Source organism: Scyliorhinus canicula, chromosome 11 (assembly GCF_902713615.1).
Source record: "Scyliorhinus canicula chromosome 11, sScyCan1.1, whole genome shotgun sequence".
NCBI lineage: Eukaryota > Metazoa > Chordata > Chondrichthyes > Carcharhiniformes > Scyliorhinidae > Scyliorhinus > Scyliorhinus canicula.
This window is the reverse complement of record NC_052156.1, coordinates 154,574,557-154,599,626: the sequence shown is the minus strand read 5'-3', so window position 1 is coordinate 154,599,626 and position 25,070 is coordinate 154,574,557. Positions and strand designations below refer to the sequence as shown.

General features: G+C 44.4%; 1 protein-coding gene across 2 annotated transcripts in view; it reads right to left on the bottom strand.

Moving 5' to 3' along the window:
* The window catches only part of chchd3a (coiled-coil-helix-coiled-coil-helix domain containing 3a), a 320,225-nt gene that overhangs the window by 74,006 nt on the left and 221,149 nt on the right, over positions 1 to 25,070 (bottom strand). The window contains exons 5-6 of one of the 2 annotated variants that reach the window (XM_038811813.1): positions 22,547 to 22,561; positions 10,160 to 10,243 (exon numbers count right to left, since the gene is read on the bottom strand). In XM_038811813.1, coding sequence (XP_038667741.1) covers positions 10,160 to 10,243; positions 22,547 to 22,561 — 99 coding nt within the window. The remainder of the gene's footprint in view (positions 1 to 10,159; positions 10,244 to 22,546; positions 22,562 to 25,070) is intronic. The other variant, XM_038811814.1, reaches the window with a different exon arrangement.

Here is a 25,070-nt window from a genome sequence, read left to right as displayed (position 1 = left end):
ACCTAGGTTATTCTCTGCTCCAACTTCTTCCATCGGGCAGGAGATACAAAAGTCTGAGAACACAAACTAACAGGTTCAAAAACAGCTTCTTCTCCGCTGTTACCAGACTCCAGAATGAACCTCTTGTGGACTGATCTCTTCACACATCTTCTCTACTGAGTAATACTACACTCCAAATGCTCACCCAATGCTTGTGCCTAACTATTTACATTATGTATTTATGCATGTCCTTTGTTTTTTCATGTATGGAATGGCTAGCTGACAGAAGACAAAGAGTGGTGGTTGATGGGAAATGCTCTGACTCGTGACCAGTTACTAGTGGTGTGCCACAAGGATCTGTTTTGGGGCAGTTGCTGTTTGTCATTTTTATAAATGACCTGGAGGAGGGCGTAGAAGGATGGGTGAGTAAATTTGCAGATGACACTAAGGTCGGTGGAGTTGTGGACAGTGCAGAAGGATGTTACAAGTTACAGAGGGACATAGATAAGCTGCAGAGCTGGGCTGACAGGTGGCAAATGGAGTTTAATGCAGAAAAGTGAGGGGTGATTCATTTTGGAAGGAATAACAGGAAGGCAGAGTACTGGGCTAATGGTAAGATTCTTGGTAGTGTGGACGAGCAGAGAGATCTCGGTGTCCATGTCCATAGATCCCTGATTGTTGCCACCCAGGTTGAGAGGGTTGTTAAGGCGGCGTATGGTGTGTTAGCTTTTATTGGTAGAGGAATTGAGTTTCGGAGCCATGAGGTCATGTTGCAGTTGTACAAAACTCTGGTGCGGCCGCATTTGGAGTATTGTGTGCAGTTCTGGTTGCCACATTATAGGAAGGATGTGGAAGCATTGGAAAGGGTACAGAGGAGATTTACAAGAATATTGCCTGGTATGGAGGGAAGATCATATGAGGAAAGGCTGAAGGACTTGAGGCTGTTTTCGTTAGAGAGAAGGTTAAGAGGGGACTTAATTGAGGCATACAAGATGATCAGAGGATTAGATAGGGTGGACATCGAGAGCCTTTTTCCTCGGATGGTGATGTCCAGCACGAGGGGACATAGCTTTAAATTGAGGGGAGATAGATATAGGACAGATGTCAGAGGTAGATTCTTTACTCAGAGAGTAGTAAGGGCGTGGAATGCCCTGCCTGCAACAGTAGTGGACTCGCCAACACTAAACGCGTTCAAATGGTCATTGGATAGGCATATGGACGATAAGGGAATAATGTAGAGGGACTTTAGAAGGGTATCACAGGACGGTGCAACATCGTGGGCCGAAGGGCCTGTACTGCGCTGTTATGTTCTATGTAGGGGCTTTTCACAGTAAGTGCATTGAAGCCTACTTGTGACAATAAGCTCTTACTATACTATTACTACCAATACTGTCTGGACTGTACGCAGAACACGTTTCACTGTACCTCGGTACACATGACAATAAATCAAATCCAAATTGTTTAGGGCAGAAAATTGTTTTTTATGAGAGCAAAGATGTAGTACCCGAAAGATCAAATTTTGTGGGTGGAGTCTTAAAAAGCAGGACGAGTGATCCAGAGACAGCAGACCAAGAGGATGTGAGCAAGGATGCAGAACACAATTTTGTAGACATGGTGAAGTGGGGCTCTGGTAAATTTGATAACCGAGAACAAGATCAATTCACTGTTGCAAGTGGGACTGTGGAGCTTGGGGTGATAAAAATGGAGCAGAGAACTTGAGGAGCTCTTAACTTAGAGTGAAGTTTGCAATCAAGGTGAACAGGAAGAGCAGCAAGCCAAATATTTCACAGGTTGTAGCGTGCATTAAAAAAGGAACAGATTAGAGTTTCAGCAGCAGTGTGCGCAAAATCAGGAGCTGGTGGGTAATATGCTACAGAAGGCAGGCAATGGTGAAATAACTTCCTCCTGTTCAGCACCAGCAAGATGGAAGTTTCAGCTCATCCAGGATTTGATATCAGAGGCTGGACAGCATTGCCACACCTGCCTTGTCTCTGGTGGGAGTGCAAATGTGTTATCGGTGCACATGTGGACGATCATCTGGTGCTTTTTGCCATATTATTTGATATGTTTGAAGCCAGACAGTCAATGATTTTGTCTACAAGGCGGAGTGCAGTGCAATGCACCAATGTAATTTTTTTCTTTCTACTTCTCCCTTTACCGCTCTTTTGAAGGTTGCGAATCGACCTGGGGTACAATTTTAGACAGCAGCAACTTTGTTGGTATCTCAGTCATAGTGCCATGTTTCACAATGCAGTCTAGGTAGTATGGGCACACTTCTAATCACTTGCCGGGTCATAACCAAAGGCCTAACATAACATCCACACTGCTCTCAAGGGTTTCTGGATATTGCTCACAAGGATGAACTTTGGCTGATTTTTCCCATTCAATGCCAGGATCAAATATATCATCGCCTCCTTTGCTTTGATTGAAATAAGTTCTCTAAGCTGAAGAGGTATTGAATCAGCACTTGCTTGTGTGCACGGTCAGACCACCCAGCGTTTACACATGTAGCTATTACAAGTGGCTGAAGTTAAAGCAGTCTTAAACCTGCAGCTGTAAATTTTCTACAAGAAGTTTTATGGTTCATTCAACAAATCCAAAAATATTCTATGCGATTAAATTCAGCACATGAGATCAGAAGATAATTAAATGCTTGAGATATCTGTGTTACTTAATAATATCTGTTGAGAGAATAAAGTTCAACATGCAGCACTAAACCTGCAGTAGAATTTGCATTTTCTGTGTTCATCAACTAAATGCTAGTAATGAATGTGGAAATCCTAACCTGCAATCTATCCATGATCTCCACTGTTTTCTTTGGTGTAATTTATTTTCAAACTCTGTCTACGAGTTATTCAAAGGCAATTAATTCACATGATCTGACAATTCCATTTTTTAAAGCACTAAATTTCAATTTGTACTGTACACAGTTTAGGTCCCCTCATTTAAGGACATTGCATTAGCAGTTCAGACACGTTCACTCAACTGTCTGTTGGGATGAGAGGATTGTCTTCTGAGGAAAGATTGGGACTGTGTCCATGGAGTTTAGAACAACGAGGGGAACTTGAAACATACAAGATTCTGAGGGTACTTGGCTGTGTGGGTGCTGGGAGGATGTTTCCCCTTGAGAGAGACCAGAACTCTGGGACACGCTTTAGAAATAAGGGGTTTTCCATTTAAGATGGAAATGAGGAGAATTTTTTATCCTCAAAGGGTCGTGAGCTTGTGAATTATCTTCCCCAACCGGTGGAGTCAGGGTCATTAAATATTTTTAAGGTAGAGTTATTTATTGACTGATAAGAATTAGAGGGGGTAAATTCAGAACAGAAATGCGGAGACATTTCTTCAGCCAGAGAGTGGTGGGCCTGTGGAATTCATTGCCGCGGAGTGCAGTGGAGGCCGGGACGCTAAATGGCTTCAAGGCAGAGATAGATAAATTATTGATGTCGCGAGGAATTAAGGGCTATGGGGAGAATGCTGGTAGGTGGAGTTGAAATGCCCATCAGCCATGATTGAATGGCGGAGTGGACTCGATGGGCCGAATGGCCTTACTTCCACTCCTATGTCTTATGGTCTTAAGTGAGTCAAAGTGGGTAGGCAAGAAAGTGGAGCTGAGGCCAGAATAAGATTAGCCATAATCTTATCAAATGACAAAGCAGGTTCAAGGGGCCGAATGGCCTACTCTGTTTTATGTAATTTCGCTATGTTCCTATGTGTCTGAATTCAGGTTATTGGGGAACTCATTGTCAGTGAAAAAAAACCTTTACATTATTAGGAGTAGACTGCATTTGAGTGCTCCAGGTGGGCAGTTAAGATTCTAAACAATATTTGAAGGCAAGCAAGGACTTCTTCCAGTTTCTTGGCCAATATTCTTGTTTATGGTGGTCCGTTAGCTCAGTTGGCTGGACAGCTGGTTTGTGATGTGGAACAGCGGCAACAGCGTGGGCTCATTTCCTGTACCGGCTAAGGATATTTATGAAGGCCCTGTGCCTCCTCAAACATGCCCCTGGCCTGAGGTATGATGACCCTAGGTTAAATCACCAACAGTCAGCTCTCTCTCAAAGGGGAGAGAAGCCTATGGCTGGAGGGACGAAAGCAACTTTCATTTCATTTCTATTTCAATCAATATCCTCAAATACAAATTCTTTGATCTTGCAGCCCATTGCTATGTGGAATTGTCTGTGTCCAAATTGGCCACAATCTAATTGCTTAACTTTTTTGGGGGAGTTCTGTGAGAAATCAAAAGACTGTGATGGGGCCATGAAAGACACTGCAGGGCAGATTCAAACTGACTCTTGGATTTTGGCAGAGGTGCTGAGTTACTATTTCACATCAGTCAATAATATCTGTAGATAATGCTTATGTTTCAGATGAATGTGCTCAGTATTGAAAAGCATTATTATCAAAATAGACAGTCAGATTATTCCGGGAAGTTGAGGGAAACACAAAATTGTAAGGGCTGCAGGGCCAGAAATATCCATCATGGATAATTAAGGAGAACGGACAGGTTTTCCGTTACCCCCGTACCTAGATCGTCAATAGAATCAGGGATAGTTCATTCAACAGGAAGTTGGCTTACTTCAAAAAAAGGAGACAGATCAGAACCAGGGAACTACAGCTCTTTCAGTCTGACATCCATTACAGAGACGTTGTTGGAAGCGATCATAAGCTTAAAAAATGCGGCAGGGAGGGCAATAACAGAAATTCACAAGATGGGCTATGTTGAGCAAATTAAATTGAATGTTTTCAGCAAGTCACAACGGTAGTGAATGAGGGAAATCTGGTAGACTTTGTTAGCCTTATTATATAGAAATACATATAGAATTTACAGTGCTAGAGGCCATTCAGCCCATTGGGTCTGCGCCAGCTCTTGGAAATAGAACCCGACTTACCCCACACCTCCACCCTATCCCTGTAACCCCATAATCCCACCTAACCGTTGGACACGAAGGGGCAATTTAGCATGGCAATCCACCTAACCTGCACATTTTTGGACGGTGGGAGGGAACCGGAGCACCCGGAGGAAACCCTCACAAACACAGGGAGAAAGTGCAAACTCCACATAGACTCAATCCCGGAATTGAACCCGTGGCAGCAGTGCCACTGTGCTGACCTAACATTAGTATATTATAGAACATAGTGTGAACTACCAAGATTAGGAACAGACTGGATATTGGATAATTCTTATTGGTGAGAATTGTGGGTGTTTTGGACTATATTTGTCAGCTGATGTGATGGGTGTGTCTCTCTGCATCTCTTTGAGAGGGAGGTGGACTGATTCCGGACTGTGGCAGAGTGTAAATGTCTTCATAAATCATACTGGACTGGTTCAGATTGTAAAATTACTCTCCCACTCAAAAAGGCAGTGTATTTTATTCCTTATTGGCCCTGTTTTGTTCGCTTTACCCAAGGGATTATATAGCTGCAGGGGTGGATGGAACAAAATGTGCAGCCATTGTGGCTCAGCCAGTGTGGTTTGGAATAGACTTGATGGACAAGCATCGCTTTACCTGTCTGTCATTATTGAATGCTTAGTACGTTAATCTATTTAATAAATCCTTCCATGGAGTTTCCGATTGAATTGTCACTTGGTTGTTAAAAGTGAATTAATAGAAGAGCTTGATCTTCATGCACATAACGCATGGAGAACTAGATGTGGTGGATTGGTAACTTACCTCACATGCCAGCCACAATTTAATTCAAATCAGCCTGGCAGACATGCTCCCACAGCTGTCAGCATCTGTAGGGGTTTAATATCGCAAGATTTGAAGGTGATCTTTAGTGCACAGTTTTATTGTGTTTTGTCTGCCATACCTGGACTGCAACTATGGAAGATGGCTTGAGAATATGAACAGTCAGACATTTGAATGATATATCCCGACCAACTCAATCATTTCTTTTTGATGGTGGCCTAAATTCCAGTTATACTAGTGTTTGATTAGGCACCCTCTGCCTCTTGGTGTCAGCAATATATTGAACTCAGACCGACTGTAAATGGTTACGTTATTTCATGTGATATTGGTGGCAGATCCACGTTTGCGGTCCATACGATGGTGTGGGAATGACAACAGTTTGGTTAACAATGATTCTGTTGTCAGGTTCACTCACCTGCAGAGCTGCCGCCCCAGCTTTGAGGTGGTGCTGGCCCTGCCAAACTGGAAAGCGCCACAGTTTCTGATTCTGATGTTTGGCAAGGAAATGCTGCCAGGATAGCAGAATTTGTCTTTAGTCTTAAGTGCTACATCACTGATCTTAAGCACAAAGGTGTGTGACTGGATGGCCAGATATGGGCTGTTCCATTATTTCAGTCTTAATTATGGCAGCTGAATATCCTCATCTCATGGGGGAATAGCCTTCAATCGTTAGCACAAAGCAAGTTAATATTGGCCATCTGTGTTGCTTTTGTTCTTACCTGACAAAGGTTGAAGATGCTTCTGCACATAAGAAGAGGAGTTTTGAGGTGGAAGAAGGTGCTCAAAATGCAACTTTTTTTGTGTGGATTTCTTACAGTCAGGACCATTGTGCAAACATGAACGCAAAACGTACTTTTCTGCCACCTTTGTTGCCACCCTTGTATTTTTTTTTATTAATTTCACTCTTTAGCAACAAACATGTACAACTTCACGTTACCATTACTGCTTAAAAACACAGCCTCTGCTCAACAATACTAGGCACCACTGATACCACAGGTATGAAGCTGTCCTTGAGCATACAATGGTATAATGTTTATGACTTTTACCGTTGTTAGATTTTCTTTCCTCACAAACAGTGCTAAAAAGGCGGTGTGGAAACAATGCACAGATTTCACCGTGTCTGGAAAAAGGCTGAAATGGGGTTTGGGGGACTGTCAATCGAGGCACTTTCACTATTCTTCTGGGACCTTTACTTTAAAATGTTTACATCAAAGTCGTGTAATTTGAACAGCAATGCAGATCGTTTGCGCCGCACTTGGGAGGTCAAGTCTCCAAAGATGGAACTGAAAATCACAGCACATTGTGCTGCTCTCGGAATCAATGTATAGATCGAAGCTCCAAATGCCTCTCTATGCTGGGCGTGAACCCTTCCAGCATAAATGTTGAAACATGATTCCTCCAGGCATGGCAAGGAAGGGACAGAGAAAGGGATGAAAACACCAAGCAGCTCTTCAATAAAGCATGGCATTTAAATCATTTTATGGCCGTTTCTCTGAACCATGCAAAATTGGGACAGCTTGAACTAGTGATGACAGAATGTTTTTCAGCGCACAGTTGACAATGGCAACATTGCAGATGGAAATCAAATCAGGATCTTCCTAGAGGATGCACTGAAATGAGATTATGAGCACTGCTCAATGCTCCATGCCTCGTGAAAATGAAGGCTGACTATATCACAAACAAAGCAGCCAAAACATCAGGGAAGAAAGTACACACTGACAAAGCATGCTATTTTAAACCTTTTGTTTGGAGCAGAGTATTTATCCTAGCCATATAATACTTGTGAACACTTCAAGACATCCTGATCAATAAGCATTAAAAAAAGGTGCCAATATTTTATTGTCTATTACCTATGAAATGTATTTTTTAAATGGTGAGACACTGGGATACTCAGAGGGGCCTTGGTGTCCTTGGACACAAATCACAAGGTAAAATACAGGCACAGTAAGTAATGAAGAAAATAAATGGTATGTTAGCTTTTATTACAGGAAGTCCTTTTGCACTTATATAGGGCCTCAATGCGAACATTGTACAATTTTGGTCTCCTTACCTAAGGAAGGAAATATTTGCCTTACAGGCAATGCCAAGGAGGTTCACTGGACTGATCCCGGGATGCTGGGGGCTTGATGATAAAACACCGAGTCGACTGGTCCTATATTCTTCGGAATTTAGAGGAATAAGAGGTGACCTCATTAAAGCATTCAAATTCTTAAGGTCTTGATCGGAGAAATGCTAGGAAGATGTTTCATTTGGCTTGGGAAGCATTGTTCGACGGGTTCTTGTCTCAGAACAAGAGGGCGGCCATTTAGGACTCGGATAAAGAGAAATTTCTTAACTGAAAGGGTTGCAAAATTTTGGAATTCTCTGCTCTAGAGGGCCATTGACTGTTCAGTTGTTTAGTATATTTAGGAGAGATTAATAGATATTTGAATAGAAGGGAATCAAGGGACATGGGGATAGTGTGGGAAGGTGGGGTTGAAATGGAAGATCGTCCAATATCTTAATGAATGGTGGAGCAGCTTTGAAGTGCCAATTGTCTGTTCCTCACTGTATTTCTCACGTTCGGAAATAGGAACTAATATTACGATTTTTAAGAACAAACCTAAGAGGCGACTGTAATCTGGCTCCATCAGAAAAGGACAGAAATACCACGTGTGGTTTTAGAGTTCTGTTCCTCGCACCAGTGGCAGAGGATTGCCCTGTTAATGTCTTGATGTGGAGATGCCGGCGTTGGGCGGGGTGGGCACTGTAAGAAGTCTTACAACACCAGGTTAAAGACCAAAAGGCTTGTGTCGAATCACCTCTTCTCTCACCTGATGAAGGAGCTGTGCTCCGAAAACTAGTGATTAAAGTCCAAACCTGTTGGACTTTAACCTGGTGTTGTAAGACTTCTTATGATTGATGTCAGGTGAAGGAAAGTTAATGAAAATTTCAGCTAAAATAGTGTTCAGCTTCCCGAAGCCTTCAGTTGGTTCGGAAAATGCAAACAGCAACAAAATAATTCAAGTCTTAAGAAAGTATTTGTCCCTGTACAGCTTACAGGCAGTTACATTGTGCAACCTGGAACACTGCTGCAGAACGGTTGATACTTCACAGCAGCATCAGAAATCACAGCAGAACTGCAGTGAGATGTGAAGGTTAAATGACTTTACCCACTGTTTAACAAAGAACTTGCTTAAGGGTTAATTGTTGAATTATCCGACAATGTCATTTCATGAAAACAAGTGAAATGCTTGTATGATAAACTTTCACAGTGCAATTCCGACAACACAGAGTGCAATTCTCCCAAAAGATTTTCAAGTTAATTTGTGACAGGTTTTCCAGGGAGTTTCCTGCCGGTTCAACCGGCGAGTTCCCCACCGCTATTCAACGCACTTAATCACTTTTTTGGGCCCTGGCATGTTTCTCACCGGTTTAGCCCACATTTAGAATTTGTTTTTCGTACTGGGGAGCTGAACTCAGAGACTGGGCTGCCATTTTGAAAGGGTGCCCCGATCTTTAAGTAAGCTTGTGGGTCCCCCCACATGCCCCCACCCATGGACAATATCACCTCCACACATACATGGCACTACCCCACACCCCGCAAGCGAGGACACCTCGCTATGGGGTCCCCCTCCCTTCCAGGACCCCCACCTATAATCCCCGCCCCCCCCCCCAAACATCCCAAAGGCCCCATCTTACCTGCCCTGCGCACACCCATTCTTCAACCCCCCTCACCCTGCTTTCATGGGCATGGCTCCCCTGACCCTTGCACTGCCACCCTGGCACCTAGGCAGTGCTCCTGCCAGCTTGGCAGTGCCAGAGTGGCAATGCCAAGGTGTCTGCTTGCCAGGGGGCTACCCTGACCACCCAGGGGTCTCTGATGGCATTTGTGTGGACCAGCACTGATCGGCGCCCGGCTGCAGCCTCACTGGGAAGGCTGGTGGATCCCATGTTGCCGGTGGATACCGGGTAAATTTGCCCACGAATGGGCTCTCTCGGCATTCACCGGCTGCACCGTGGTCAAGGGAGAGCACAACGCGGCCAGAGAATCACACCCACAAGATGAGAGCACCAGGGTTTTCTGAAACAATAAGCAAGTGCTTGACTAGAAGGTGACTACGAATAATTGCATGATGCAGTGCGTCACTTTGGTGGGAACACAAAAGGAGAGAAGGAAATCACTTCAAGTTTTTGCAAGACACAATGTTGAATATCCATCAGAAGAAACAGAGATCTGACAAAGAGGACTTTCAGTATGGGTTGGTCAATATTATTTTTAAAAATTGCTTTATAGTCATTTACCTTTACTCCTTTCAATCAGTGTAAGAGAGAGGATTTACTGTAAATAAAATTTTAGACAATTTCATGGAACACAGGAAATGTGCTCTAAAATGACATTACCTTATGTTTGGGGCAGTTTGTTTCTTTTACTGTTTATTATGTTTGGTTTCTTTTCCCTCTCAATTTCAATGAAACAAGCATCTCCTAAAAAAAGCCTTTCTTACCCGATCTTCCAGTCTGGTCATCTGCTCCTTGTAATAGGCATTGAGTTTCTGCAGCTCTTTCTCTTTTTCTTCCAACTGTTTGGTCTGAAAGTGTAACAAGGAGAACCATTGGTAATTCAGAGAGTGAAGAATGTAATTGCTTCAAAAAAGCTGAAGTATTTTTTTTAAATGAATGAAGTACAGCTCATACATATTGGTTTCTGGTGCAGATACGCAGGGCTATCTGCAACGCCGCAAAGCTTCACAGTTTGTTCGCCTGACCACCCTGAAGTGGCTTGTGTCAGGAAAGAAGCTAATGATCTCATCAGCTCTTTTGTCGGATTTCATTGACAAGTCACAGGCCACTTCAGAAGAGATCGACTCTCCCCTGACAAGAGAACGGGAAATGCTAGCTCTATGCTGTATATGCTTGCACTGGCACAAGTGCCGGACAGCGCCTACACTGCAACTGGAGGATCAAAGGAAGAATCATACAGCCAAAACCCATTAAAATTATGGACAAAGGAACCACAAATGAGAAACATTGTACGTTCAATTGTCAGATTTAAAAAATCTCTTTGTTCAACATCAAGTGCAATTAGAGAAATTGAACTGGAGGAATGACTGAGTCTGACAATGCAACACAGGTGAGTTAACATCAGCATAGATACAGCTATTAATCTGGTTAACTTCAGTGATCATTTTATTTCAATTGCATGCTTGTTAATTCAGCTGCATTACATGTTGCTCAGCATAGTAACTCGTCCCAGCTAATTCCAATAAATGGTTACATATAATGCTTAACATCTCACATTTGACAAAAATATCCCAAAATCAAAAATGGAGGGAAATATAGCCCTCCATGTTCTATAAGCAACTATTTTACAAATAAGATGCTTGTGGCAAAAGATCCCAAAATTGCATTGCTTAGTTACTTTTGGTTCCATCGTCCTTCAAGGCGCTTTAATGACTTTGGCTAGAGCCTGAGAATCTTTTGATGAATCCTTTATGAAGGAGCTGTTGCACAGAATATAGATACCCTGGTAACATTCTGGAATAATGCCTTCTATACTGAACCATTCGCACACATTTTTTGTGGAGAAAATGACAAAGGAAAACTGGAGCTGGAATTATCTCTCTCATTTACTTACTCCAGTCTTCTTGTCTTCAGAATCATTTAAGCTCAGTGAATTTGACCAGGAGAAAGAGGGGGAAAAAAATGGACAGGTCTTCTTATGCAAGCTCACTTTATGATTCTTTTGAATTCCATCTGCTTTTGAACTATGTTTTAAATGCTTGAAGACGATAAATAGAACTCTGTTTCACTAGTTTGCCGTTTCAAAGAATTAAAACCCATGCAATTTAACCTCACTCCCCAATCGCTCAAGGTTTTCTCACTCGCCTTTATTGCTTGCAAGATATGGAGGAAAACATGAAAACTAGCCTATGGACAAAGTTTTTATTTATCATAAGTGTCGCTGTTGTTCTCAGATACAATAAGAAAACAAGATCTGAACGTAAGAAACAATAGCCCGTCCTAGTCACAACTTGACAAAGCATTGTGAACGAAAAACATTTGCTTTATCTCACCTTACTGGAAACTGCCATCTATTTCCCCCAGTTGCTTATTTGTGAAAGCACAGCATAGTTCTGCACATCAACTTGACAGAATCTCGTTTATACTGCACTAATTATCAGCCTTTGAGGGACTTAAGTGGGTCCGTGCAGACTCGATGGGCCAAAAAGCCTCCTTCTGCACTGTATGTTCTATGTTCCTGGCTATCTGCTATCAGATTGCACAGTTGATATTGAAACTATACAATGTTTCTTTTGTTATTTATATTGCACTTGTGTGCGTTCCAGTGAAAAGGAAACTATTGCATTAGACATACATCAAGACAACATTTTATGCACCTATTATCTGCCAATGTACATTATCTGCTGGCAATGTCTTGCCAATTATGCAGACACTGGCGTTTCCATTTTACCAGCAAGTCACCAAGGAGTGGGAAAGAGCAGTGCATGGTGGAAAGCTGTTAAATTCTCCACGATTCTGAAGTGTAAACTGAACTGGAAGAAGAGTGTTTCCATTCACTCCAATGGTGGGGGAGGGGTCCGTTTCGAGTCCGATCACTCTTTGTCAAAGAGCTTTGACAGAGTGTCTTCGGACTCGAAATGTTAGTTCTTTTCTCTCCCTGCAGATGCTGCCAGATCTGCTGTGATTTTCCAGCATTTTCTCTTTCGTTTCAGATTCCAGCATCCGCAGTAATTTGCTTTTATCGAGTGCTGGGGTGGTGTGGTGATCAATCACATGCTTGGGCTGGTGAGGCAGGATGCCAGGTTTAGGGGATGGGAGGAGAAGGGGGTGGAAGGGATGAGGGATTTGTTTTTGGAGAGGCGATTTGAGAGCCTGGGGGAATTGTCAAACAAATTTGGGCTTTCTGAGGGGAATACATTTAGGTACCTACAGGTTTGCAATTTTGAGAGGAAGATCTTTCCGACATTCCCTGTGGTGCTGTTGCCTTGCTGTTGGAGAGAGTGTCACAGGCAGGGACGGAGGATGGGAGTGGGGTGAGAAGAAGAGGCGACCATCAGGAGCGAGTGAGAGCGTGACACGGGGGAAAAATGGGCGAATGCCGATCACCAGCAGGTGAGATGGTCGAGGGTTTGTTTATGCGGGTGTGTGTAAAACAGAGAGCGCTGAGTGAGTGTGTGTTGGCGTAAGAGAGGGAGGTGTGTGAGAGAGATATAATTGTGTGTATAAGAGAGAGAGAGATGTGTGTGTAAGAGAAAGGTGTGTGTGTATATATATATATATATAAAAGAAAAAGACCTGTGTGTGTGTACAAGAGGTGTGAGTGAGAAGTATGTGAATGTGGAAGAAAGATTCATAGAATTTACAGTGCAGAAGGTGGCCACTTGGCCCATCGAGTCTGCACCGGCTCTTGGAAAGAGCACCCTTCCCAACCGCACACCTCCACCCTATCCCCATAACCCAGCAACCCCATCCAACACTAAGGGCAATTTTGGACACTAAGGGCAATTTTGCATGGCCAATCCACCTAACCTGCACATCTTTGGACTGTGGGAGGAAACCAGAGCACCCGGAGGAAACCCACGCACACATGGGGAGAATGTGCAGACTCCGCACAGACAGTGACCCAAGCCGGGAATCGAACCAGGGACCCTGGAGCTGTGAAGCAATTGTGCTAATCACTATGCTACCGTGCTGCCCATAAAGAGATGTGCGCATGTGAGAGAGATGTGCGCATGTGAGAGAGATGTGCGCATGTGAGAGAGATGTGCGCATGTGAGAGAGATGTGCGCATGTGAGAGAGATGTGCGCATGTGAGAGAGATGTGCGCATGTGAGAGAGATGTGCGCATGTGAGAGAGATGTGCGCATGTGAGAGAGATGTGCGCATGTGAGAGAGATGTGCGCATGTGAGAGAGATGTGCGCGTGAGAGAGATGTGCGCGTGAGAGAGATGTGCGCGTGAGAGAGATGTGCGCGTGAGAGAGATGTGCGCGTGAGAGAGATGTGCGCGTGAGAGAGATGTGCGCGTGAGAGAGAAGGGCGCGTGAGAGAGAAGGGCGCGTGAGAGAGAAGGGCGCGTGAGAGAGTAGGGCGCGTGAGAGAGTAGGGCGCGTGAGAGAGTAGGGCGCGTGAGAGAGTAGGGCGCGTGAGAGAGTAGGGCGCGTGAGAGAGTAGGGCGCGTGAGAGAGTAGGGCGCGTGAGAGAGAGTGAGTCGCGTGAGAGAGAGTGAGTCGCGTGAGAGAGAGTGAGGCGCGTGAGAGAGTGTGAGGCGTGTGAGAGAGAGTGAGGCGTGTGAGAGAGAGTGAGGCGTGTGAGAGAGAGTGAGGCGTGTGAGAGAGAGTGAGGCGTGTGAGAGAGAGTGAGGCGTGTGAGAGAGAGTGAGGCGTGTGAGAGAGAGTGAGGCGTGTGAGAGAGAGTGTGAGGCGTGTGAGAGAGTGAGTCGTGTGAGAGAGTGAGGTGTGTGAATGTGTGTAAGAGAGAGCATGGCATGTGTATCTGTAAGAGAGTGTGATGTGTGAAAGAGAGGGAGGTATGTCTGAGAGAGGTACATGTATGTGAGAGAGGTGAAAGTGTCAGTGTTTGTGGTTGCGAGAGAAGTGAGTGTGTGTGAGAGATAAAGTGTGTGACAGAGTAGTGAGAGTATTTATCTGTGCGTGTGTGTGCGTGTGTGTGTGCGCGCGCCTGTGCTTGCGGCGAGAACATACATGTGTCCGATATGAGAATCCAGCTTTCCAGCATCATTCCTCCCATTAAAAATGACACACAGCTAAGACGCAAGTACATTTTCAGAAGATAACTTTTTAATTATAATAAATAAACGTACAAAAGAACTAGTAAGGACTGCTATAAATTAGGTTTTTGCATGTTTGTACTGGCTGCACAAAATCAATCAATGTTTTTATGGTTTAACTCATCTACACAATAAGAATACTTCTCAGGCGTTCAGTCAGTACTCCTGGGTGGTCAAAAGGGTTCCGGAAACATTTGGGAAACGCTGTTTATAACGGTGTTGTCTACACTCTGACTAATTGTGCAGCTTTGTGACACTATGCACAATCAGAAAAGCTATCAACATTCATCTCTCAGTGGGTCAGGAAAGGCTGGAGGGAATGCAATCAATTCCGGTTTAATAATAGTGTAGGTGATGGAGCACCAAGCCTTAATCAATTTAGGAGGATCTAAGCACGGAGATCATGTGATTCTACACAATTCAAGAAAAAATAGGAGATGTCCCAAAAACTCTTGAATACCTCCAGGAAGCCAGTTTATAGCAGTGCCAATAGAGGTCCATGAAGGAAGGGACCAGGGATAGAAAGCGTCATGGAGATGTGAAACACAAGAGTGAATTCTGTAATTGGCTTTATTGTAGATTTATTAACAGTGCCAACTCAAGCAGAACTGAATAACTGCCTCAGCCAATTGATTTTTCGGAGGGTTACATTTGTTTGATTACATTTTACTATTGGCACTCCAAAGCAATGTGCAGTGTCAGAGATACTGTCCATCGCTTCTGCTATTGAGGAAAACAGTGTTCTCATCCATTTCATAAATCCCATCTATAGATGGAATTAAATCAAGAAACTGGCCATCCAGAACAGAAGGGATAAAAAGAACATGGCTCCAGGATTTCTACCTCACAGTATGTCTTGCTTTAAAACAGAAGTTTCTCCTTGACATATTTATGATTTGATATTTTTCAAAATTGCAAAACAACAATCTGCTCTTGCAGTATCATTTGAAATGTTCACATCAATTTGCCCTGCAGACAGCATAAACAGGTTTGCAATCAGCTTTGCACAATGCAACTCCATGCACTGGATCTGTATTGAAACCAGACAAACCCCATGTATTAGGGAAAATAGAGGATCTGAGGTCCACATGGGATAGCAGGGAAGGGAATGCCTGGAAAGGGTTAACCTGAATCTCTCAAACCCAAAATGTGGACAAATGCAAATTAACAGACTAAACGCAGACATATCTCAGGTAGCACATTTCGTAGCCTAGAAATCGAAAAAGCTCAGCCTGGCTCCCGAATGTCTGGAAGAGACATTGGGGACTCACCCTTATACAGGTATCAGGGAAAAAGAACACTCACCACCTCAATACAGGCTGATTGTCTAAAGGACGTTCCCTTGTATTGCAAAGCACATGGACAAGATGTGTCCACTGAACGATTAAAAGTAGAGTATGGTCAGACAATGTATCCCCGTCATCTAATCGGGGAAGTGACTGTAACCTAATCCAACTGCAGGTATCGATAATTGATTGTATTGTAGTACTTTGAATCACCTTTCAATCTTTTGAATTGGTCCGGACTATCCAAAATTGTATAATATGTGTAAGTCAGCTTTATGGGCCAGAGCAACTTGGACCGAGCTGTAGTTAAGACGGCTGAGTTTTAGCTCTTCCGCATACATGTGGCAAATAAAGCTATTTTGTTAAAGTTTCATACGGCCTGAAGAACTCGACTCATTGAATTCTGCAAACATTCCACATCTCTAGATGCCCTTAATCAATAGAAGCCCTTTTTAATCTGCAGTTAACCAATCAAGGTGCATCAAATTTGCTAGATATGGACTTGTAAAGCCAAATTTCTGACCACTTCGAAGGTCAAAAGTAATCAGGCCGACGTTATATGGGTAAAGTTTGAGAGGTTGACATGATTGCTTGATTTGGACAAAATACAAATAAAATCATGTTGCAATGGAATGAACTGAAAACCAACAACACAAAAGAATTCATAATAATTATCGAACATTTATTTCTTTTGTAGCATGACAAACTATAGACACACTTCATGTTGAAATCCTTCAAAAACACTTTGGGCGCAATCCAATTACCACGCTGGGCCGGAAAAGCAGCTCTCCATGGCGTGGCCGGTGAAAGCGGGACGACTCCGCTCCCGGGATCTAACCAGCTCACATCGCCTCCCGAGACCCAACGCGGTCTTGTCATAGAGAAAAGCAAGTAAACCTGATTGTAGTGGTCTTGGAACAATATTGGTCTGCTTAATTTGAATATATATATAGTTGCACGTGTTGGGAGTAAGTTAGAATTTTTCCTTTTATTTCAGAATAGATCTAAGTGTGTTCGCGTTTATTAACAGGGGGCTTGAGTTTAAGAAATGTGGGGTTAGGCTGCAACTATATATGACCCTGGTGAGACCACATTTGGAGTATTGTGTGCAGTTCTGGTCACCTCATTATAGGAAGGATGTGGAAGCATTGGAAAGGGTGCAAAGGAGATTTACCAGGATGCTGCCTGGTTTGCAGGATAGGTCTTATGAGGAAAGGTTGAGGGAGCTAGGGCTTTTCTCTTTGGAGCGGAGGAGGATGAGAGGCGACTTAATAGAGGTTTATAAGATGATGAGGGCGATAGAGTGGACGTTCAGAGACTATTTCCTCGGGTGGATGTAGCTGTTACAAGGGGGGCATAACTATAAGATTCAGGGTGGGAGATATAGGAGGGATGTCCGAGGTAGGTTCTTTACTCAAAGAGTGGTTAGGGTGTGGAATGGACTGCCTGCTGTAATAGTGGAGTCGGACACTTTAGGAACTTTCAAGCGGTTATTGGATAGGCACATGGAGCACACCAGAATGACAGGGAGTGGGATAGCTTGATCTTGGTTTCGGACAATGCTTGGCACAACATCGAGGGCCGAAGGGCCTGTTCTGTGCTGTACTGTTCTATGTTCTATTAACTGCAGTCATTACTTTGTTGCTGATGTGATTGATTTTGTGTTTCAATTAAAATTTGTATCAACACAATATATACCTATTGGTCAGTGTTACGATTCCTGCGGTGCAGTCACCTTTCCTCACAGTTTTACAAATTGTAAATAGTTGGGTTCTCATCTGGGATCCTAACTCAAGGCACAAGTCAGGAGTGTGATGGAATACTCTCCATTTGCTTGGATGAGTGCAATTCCTAAAAAAACGCAGAAGCTCGATATCATCTGCATCAAAGCAGCCTGTTTGATCGTCAGCCCAAGAACAAATATTCACCCCTCCGCCACCAATGCACAGTTTATAGCAGTGCGTACCATCTACAAGATGCATTGCAGGAACTTACCAATGCGCCTTGGACAGCACCTTCCAAACCCATAATCGAGAAGGACAAGGGCAGCAGATACATAGCAACATCACGACCTGCAAATTCTCCTCCAAGCCACACATCATCCTGGCTTGGAACAACATCACTGTCACTGGATCATAGTGCTGGAACTCCCTCTCTATCAACACTGTGGGTACACCTATAGTACAACTGCAGCAGTTCAAGGCGGCAGTTCACCTTCTCAAGGGCCATTATGATTGGGCAATGAATTCTGGCCTCATCTGCAAAATCCTTATTCCATGAATACATTTTAAAAATCCTTTGCAAAGACACCTGTGGAGTTGCTCTTGTTTGGGACCTAGTAGAAGGATGATTTAAACTAGATGATGGTAATGACACAGAGAAAGAAACAGGAGGAAGGAAGCAATGAAAAGCAGAGTCTTTGAAAGGCTGCTAGATTGATCAAGCTGGCAGGAATTGTTGCTGAAAGGGGGCGGCAAAGTGGCCTAAGGGTTAGGACCCCGGGTTTGGTCCCGACCCGGGATCACTCTCCGTGTGGTGTTTGCACATTCTCCTAGTGTCTGCATGGTCTCACCTCCTCAACCCAAAAATGTGCAGGGGAGGTAGATTGGCCATGCTAAATTGCCTCTTCATTGGAAACATTTAAAAAGGAATTGTTGCTGGAAGACACCAAAGTAAAAGTACATTCACGAAAGAGAAAATGCTGAAAAATCTCAGCAGGTCTGGCAGCATCGTTGGGAGAGAAACAAGCTAACGTTTCGAGTCCGATGACTCTGTCAAAGCTAACAGACAGAGAAAGTGGGGCTCTTTTCTCTCCCTACAGATGCTGCCAGACCTGCTGAGAGTTTCCAGCATTTTCTCTTTTGGTTTCAGATTCCAGCATCCGCAGTAATTTGCTTTAATATAAAAGTACATTCAAATGGAGTGATGATAAAAGAGAATCACCAGTCAGGAAGAATGAATAACAAACCGAATAACAAAGGGACAGACAGAGATACACTGGGAATGAAATAAGGTTGTGATACATGACAGGGATGTGCAGGGGATAATGTGAATGAATATGGAGCACACAAACCAGAAGCAGATAAGAAAAATTGGAACCAGAGAAAAGTACACAGAGTGTGCCAAGAATTGTCAGGAAGGCATTAAAATGAATAAAAAGATGAACACCAGGAACAGATTGAGAATTGAGCCTTTTAAACACATAATACTTGAAATAAATAAACATCTGTCAGATATACAAGAAAAAGGACATAAGTTCCAATCCGCGTACAGTGGAGCCCAATTATCTACACGCCTAATAATGCATCGCTGGGGTGGGGGATCAGAGATTCAGAGAGTGCTTTTCAAATGCTATGCTACAACTTACTGTCAGGACCCAAACACATTTCAATGAAACTCTCATGTGCAAGGTAAATCAGCTTCCATCAGGCTAAATAATTTGCTGGGTCATTCAAAATCCACACAAAATAAAAGGGGTTCTGCACAGAATCCTTCAGCTTTGGTCAGGTTGAAAGTTTAAGAAATTGCTTTGCAAAATCTTGAAAACATTATTGAACATTGTGGAAACCTCATGAAGACAGCTTCCACGGCAGCTTGCTGGTTGATGAACAGAAGATAGACCTATCGTCTCTGCTAAGAACCTGCCTCTAGCACAGACATTCTTGATGAGGCTGGATCTCATGGCCCGCACATAAACAACGTAGTTTTAATGTATTTGAAAGTTTTTATAATAACAACAATAACAATGACTTAACATGGTATAATAAACATTTCCACCCCCATCCCAATCTTCACACCCCCCAACCATAAAACAACAATCCGGCACTCTTCTCCCCCCCCCCCCCCCCCCCCCCCCTCCTCCTCCCCCCTGGAATACTGCATCTGCTGACATTTTAATTTTCCCCGAGAAAATCGACGAACGGCTGCCACCTCTGGATGAACCCAACCATTGACCCTCTTAAGGGAATCTTTATCTTCTCGAGACTGAGAAACCCAGCCATGTCACTAACCCAAGTCTCCACACTCGGGGGCTTAGAGTCCCTCCACATTAATAAGATCCGTCTCCGGGCTACCAAGGAGGCAAAGGCCAAGATTTTGGACTCTTTTGCCCTCTGAACTCCCGCTGTTCCGACACTCAAAAGTTTGCCACCTCCAGACTCGGCACCACCTGTGTTTTTAGTACCGTGGACATAGCCTTAGCAAAACCCTGCAAGCTTCAGGCATGCCCAAAACATATGGACATGATTTGCTGGGCTTTCTGCACACCTGTCCGCTACCCCGAAAACTTGCTCATCCTAGCCACTGACATGTGCCCGGTGGACTACCTTAAATTGTATCAGGCTAAGCCTGACACATGATGAGGATGTATTAAACCTGCTTAGGGCATCTGCCTACAGGCCTGCCTCTATCTCTACTCCAAGCTCGTCCTCCCACTTTCCCTTAAGCTCCTGGTAAACATCTGATACCTTCCCCTCTCCCATGGCGGCAGCAGCGGAAAGGCCGGGACCTGCTTTCTCAGGAAGTCTTGCACCTGCAAATACCTAAACCCATTCTGCTGACAATTCAAATTTACCCTCCAAGGCTTTCAAGCTGGGGAAGCTCCCGTCTATAAATAGATCCCCCATCTGTCTAATTCCTGCCCTTTGCCATCTCCGGAACCTACCAACCAGCCTACCCGGTACAAACCGATGATTATTATAAATCGGGGTCCAAACCGATGCTCCCTCCACTCTCTTATATCTCCTCCATTGCCCCCAAATTCTCAGAGCCGCCAGCACCACTGGACTTGTGGAGCATCGGGCCGACGAGAAAGGTAGATGGGACCGTTATCAGTGCTCCCAAACTTGTGTCTTTGCATGACGCCGCCTCCATCCGCTCCCACACCGACCACCCCCCCCCCCCCCCCACCCACTTCTCAATCATGGGTATATTAGCCGCCCAGTAGTAATTGGAGACGTTCGGCAGCGCCAACCCACCCTCACTCCGACTGCGCTCCAGCAACACTTGCGTCAGTCGCGGGGTTTTACTCGCGCACACAAAGCCCGAAATAACCTTATTCACCTGCTTGAAAAAGGCCTTTGGGATGAAGATGGGGAGGCACTGAAAGGCAAACAGAAATCTGGGGCGGACCGTCATTTTCACCCTCCCCGCCAGTGATAGCAGGAGCATGTCCCATCTCTTAAAGTCCCCTTTCATTTGTTCTACCAGCCAGGAGTGCAGTACCTCCCATTCCCGAGCCACCTGGAATTCCCAGATACTAAAAGCTCTTTCCTACCATTCTAAACGGCAGCTCTCCCATAAACCACGTAGTTAAGCAACAGAAGTACCAGCCATCGGCCACTTGTCTATCCATCCGTAAACTGCTTTCATCTCCCAGGTTAGATTTCTATTTAATATATGCATTACATTTAAACTATTGCTTCGCAATAAAATACATTAAAATCACTTATGAGCTTGGCCCCCTTTTGGGTAATCTGCGAATTCTGACCTCAACCCTCAAAGAATGGGGGTTGACTTCAGATTATGCTTATCTAACACTGGATGTTACTTCAAGTGTGGTTTAAGATTCAGGTTGGGACTTTCAATGGCATGGAGTTGCAGGATTTGCATGTCAATTTCCAATACCTACCCAAGAGCTATGCTTGCTGACTTGCAATGACTCCTGGTTAAGCAATGCCTTGACTTTAAAATTCTCATTCTTGTTTTCAAAGCTCTCCATGACTTTGTCCCACTCGATCACTAATCTCTTGCATCCCAACAAGCCTTTGAGATATCTACTTTCCTTGATGGTGAGCTGCGTCCTTGAAGGCCTGCAGTAATTTAGCTCCCTCCACCACCACCAACGCCTAGTCGCAGCGTGGGTTCCATTGACAAAATGCACCGCAGGAATTCACCACGACTGCTTAGCCAGCACCTTCAAAACCCACAACCTCTACCATCAAGAAAGACAAGGGCAGCAGATGCGTGGGAACACCATCATCTGGAGGTTCCCCTCCAAGCCGCACATCATCCTGACTTGGAAATATACCATTCCTTTTTCAATGTCGCTGGAACAACATCCTGGAACTCCCTCCCAAACAGCACTGTGAGTGTACCCACACCACATGGACTGCAGCGGTTCAAGGCAGCAGCTCAGCACCACCACCTTCTCGAGAGCAATTCGGGATGGGTAATAAATGCTGGCCCAGCCAACGAAGCCCATTAAAGAATAAATTTAAATATCCAAGATGTGAGAAGGTATAGAGATACAAGTGCGAAAAGAGATGTGGTTAGGCACAGTGACAAGTTTTTTTATAACCCATGTGGAACTTTAGTTTTAATGTAATTATTACTGGTGTTTCCAGTTTAATGTCACTGAAGCAGCACTGTCTGTGAGTAAAAGTTCTGAAAAGCAAAGGCAATAAAAATTACAACCTTTTGGACAGCAGTATAAAAGGGAATTAAATTGGGAAAGACTTGCTGCAGGCAACAACCTTGCCATCATAAACACATCAGATTTATGGACAGTGGAGCAAAGGCAACAGAATTAACATTTTTCTATTGGGCAGAAAGAACATTTAAACTCCAGTACATCAAAATGGTTGTGAAGAGATTGGCACGGGTATAATCCATTTAAATAGATCCATTCACTCCACGAACAGGTCATTTCATTTCAACCAATGCAAGTGTCTCAACAAAAATCTCGAGATCTGCCTGCGTGACACTGCAGCTATTTAAATCTTTCTATTTATTGACCTATTGCATAAATTCAGCATAAAATGCAAGAAAATGAATTAATAATGTATTCAAGTCTCACCTTGGTCTTAATGTCCTGATGCATGAAAATAAGAAACAATCACCGTTACAACATGTTCTGAAAAGTCATAAAAAACATTTTGAAGTTTGAAACTGGTTGTCAACCATATATTCCAAAACGTGTCGCCAAGTTCTATCATTTCTCCAAGTTCTATCATTTTAAATCCGATTCTGCAACAATGATGATCTAAGCAGTAGTAGGCCTATTTAAGCAATGATCAAAAACATACATTGTTCACCTTTATCTGTTATAAAATATGAATGTCGCCACAGTCCCATAGGCTGCTCTCCCCTTTGAGGAGAGGGAGCTGACCGGTGGTGATTTAACCTGAGGATCACCACACCTCAGGCGAGGGGCAAGGTTCATGAATAACCTCAGCTGGCATGGGAATTGGACTCGCACTGTTGGCGCCGCTCCACATCACAAACCAGCAATCCAGCCAACTGAGCTAACCGATCCCCCCATATTCCCCCCCTCAAAAACTGCGATTGGATTTGCCTCACCATACATTTTTATAATAAAAAAAATCCAATCAAGGGGCAATTTTTAGCATTGCCTATCAAACTACCCTGCATATATTTGGGTTGTGTGTGTGTGTGTGTGTGTGTGTGTGTGTGTGTGTGTGTGTGGGGGGGGGGGGGGGGGGGGGTCAGGCCCACGCAGACATGGCTAGAACATGCAACTCTGCACAGTGACCTGGGGCTGGGATCGAACCCAGGTCCTCAGCACCGTGAGGCAGCAGTGCTTCACCATACATTTAATACAAAATGCAGCTCTGAATAAAGTGTCAATTTGATGAAAAATTGTAGCTTGATCACATTTTCACAGAATTTGAATACGACTTAAGAAAATAATTAGCTAATGCTGAGAGCTTAATGATCTGAATCTGGCGCTTTAGTTGTGATTGTGGAATTTGCAATAAGGTTTAAGCACTGCAGGATGAACCAATCATAATTCAAAAAAATAATTTATATTACCTTTTGTGACGTGATTGAATGAGCATGGTGAAAGCATAGCAAAGCTTGCAATCTGCCATCCCATTTACAGGGTGATTGTGTCTCAAAGCAACCAATTGGCCTAAATTACACTATTAAACAGGGATGTTTTACTCTGCCACATAATGGAAAGTAAATCGATTTGAAGTGCTAAAAGAAAACTAAGTTTTATCATCATGATAACATGGCGTAATATCTTCAATCTGTGATTTTACAGGAGGATTGTTCAACTGCCTGTGTACTAATCTGGACTGAAGCAAGTATTCTTCATCCTGGGAAATGTAGTTGCTGTGGACCTGCTACCATTTCGTTCAGTTGGCCGGACAGCTGAGCTGGTTTGTGATGCGGAGCCAGGCGTGGGTTCAATTCCCGTACCAGCCGAGGTTCTTCATGAAGTCCCCGCCTCTCAACCTTGCCCCTCGCCCGAGGGGTGGTGATCTTCAGGTTAAATCACCACCAGTCAGCTCTCCCCCTCAAGGGGAAATCAGCTATTGGTCACCTGGGACTTTACTTACTGCCGTTGAACATGGGAAAACAATGTTCCGTTTATTCATTGTGCATGCAACAGAACAGGTCTGTGAGTAAGGCAACATATAGGGCGGGATTTAACTAAATGGGAACAAAGTCCCTCGCAGCACCGAGAAACACGACGCTATAAAACGGCACCCGGGTTAGATAGGGGGCCTAAGCGGGGAACACGCGGCCGAGGCCACACATGACATGGCATCCCGCTCTCTGGAGCCCCTGAAACGATCTGAACCCCACCAAGCCCCTACGCCCTATGGAAGCGCCCTGCAGCCCCCCCATCACCTCTGGCCTGATCGCCACCGCGCAGAAAATGTTGGTGTGGCAACTTGGCAGTGCCAGACTGCACCCAGGTGGTATTTCCAGGGTGCCAGCGCCAGAGTGCCCAGGTGGCATCTGCAGTGCCAGGGTACCAGCTGCCCAAAGGCTATGCACCTGGGTGATTCCGATCCCCTGGGCGACCCTCGACTGTCATGCCGTTTGGTTCCCATTTGTGGAGACCATACTGAATGGCACTTGCCCGAGGTCTTCGAAGCGAAGGAGATTGAGCCTTGGGTACTTTTGGAATCTGCATATTAGAGTGAGACTAGCTAAAAGTGACCCCATCCACATTGGGTGGGATTTACATCGCAACGTCTTGCAAGATCACGTTAAATCTCATGAGGTGTTGCGAGCCGGTTAGATCCTGGGAGCGGGGTCTCCTGGCTTCTGTCAGCCACGCTGCGCCACGGCGAGCTACTTTTTGGGCGCAGCGTGGCCATAAAACCGGCGTTATCATAGAATTTACAGTGCAGAAGGAGGCCATTCGGCCCATCGAGTCTGCACCGGCTCTTGGAAAGAGTACCCACCCAAGATCAACACCTCCATCCTATCCCCATAACCCAGTAACCCCACCCAACACCAAGGGCAATTTTGGACACTAAGGGCAATTTATCATGGCCAATCCACCTAACCTGCACATCTTTGGACTGTGGGAGGAAACCGGAGCACCCGGAGGAAACCCA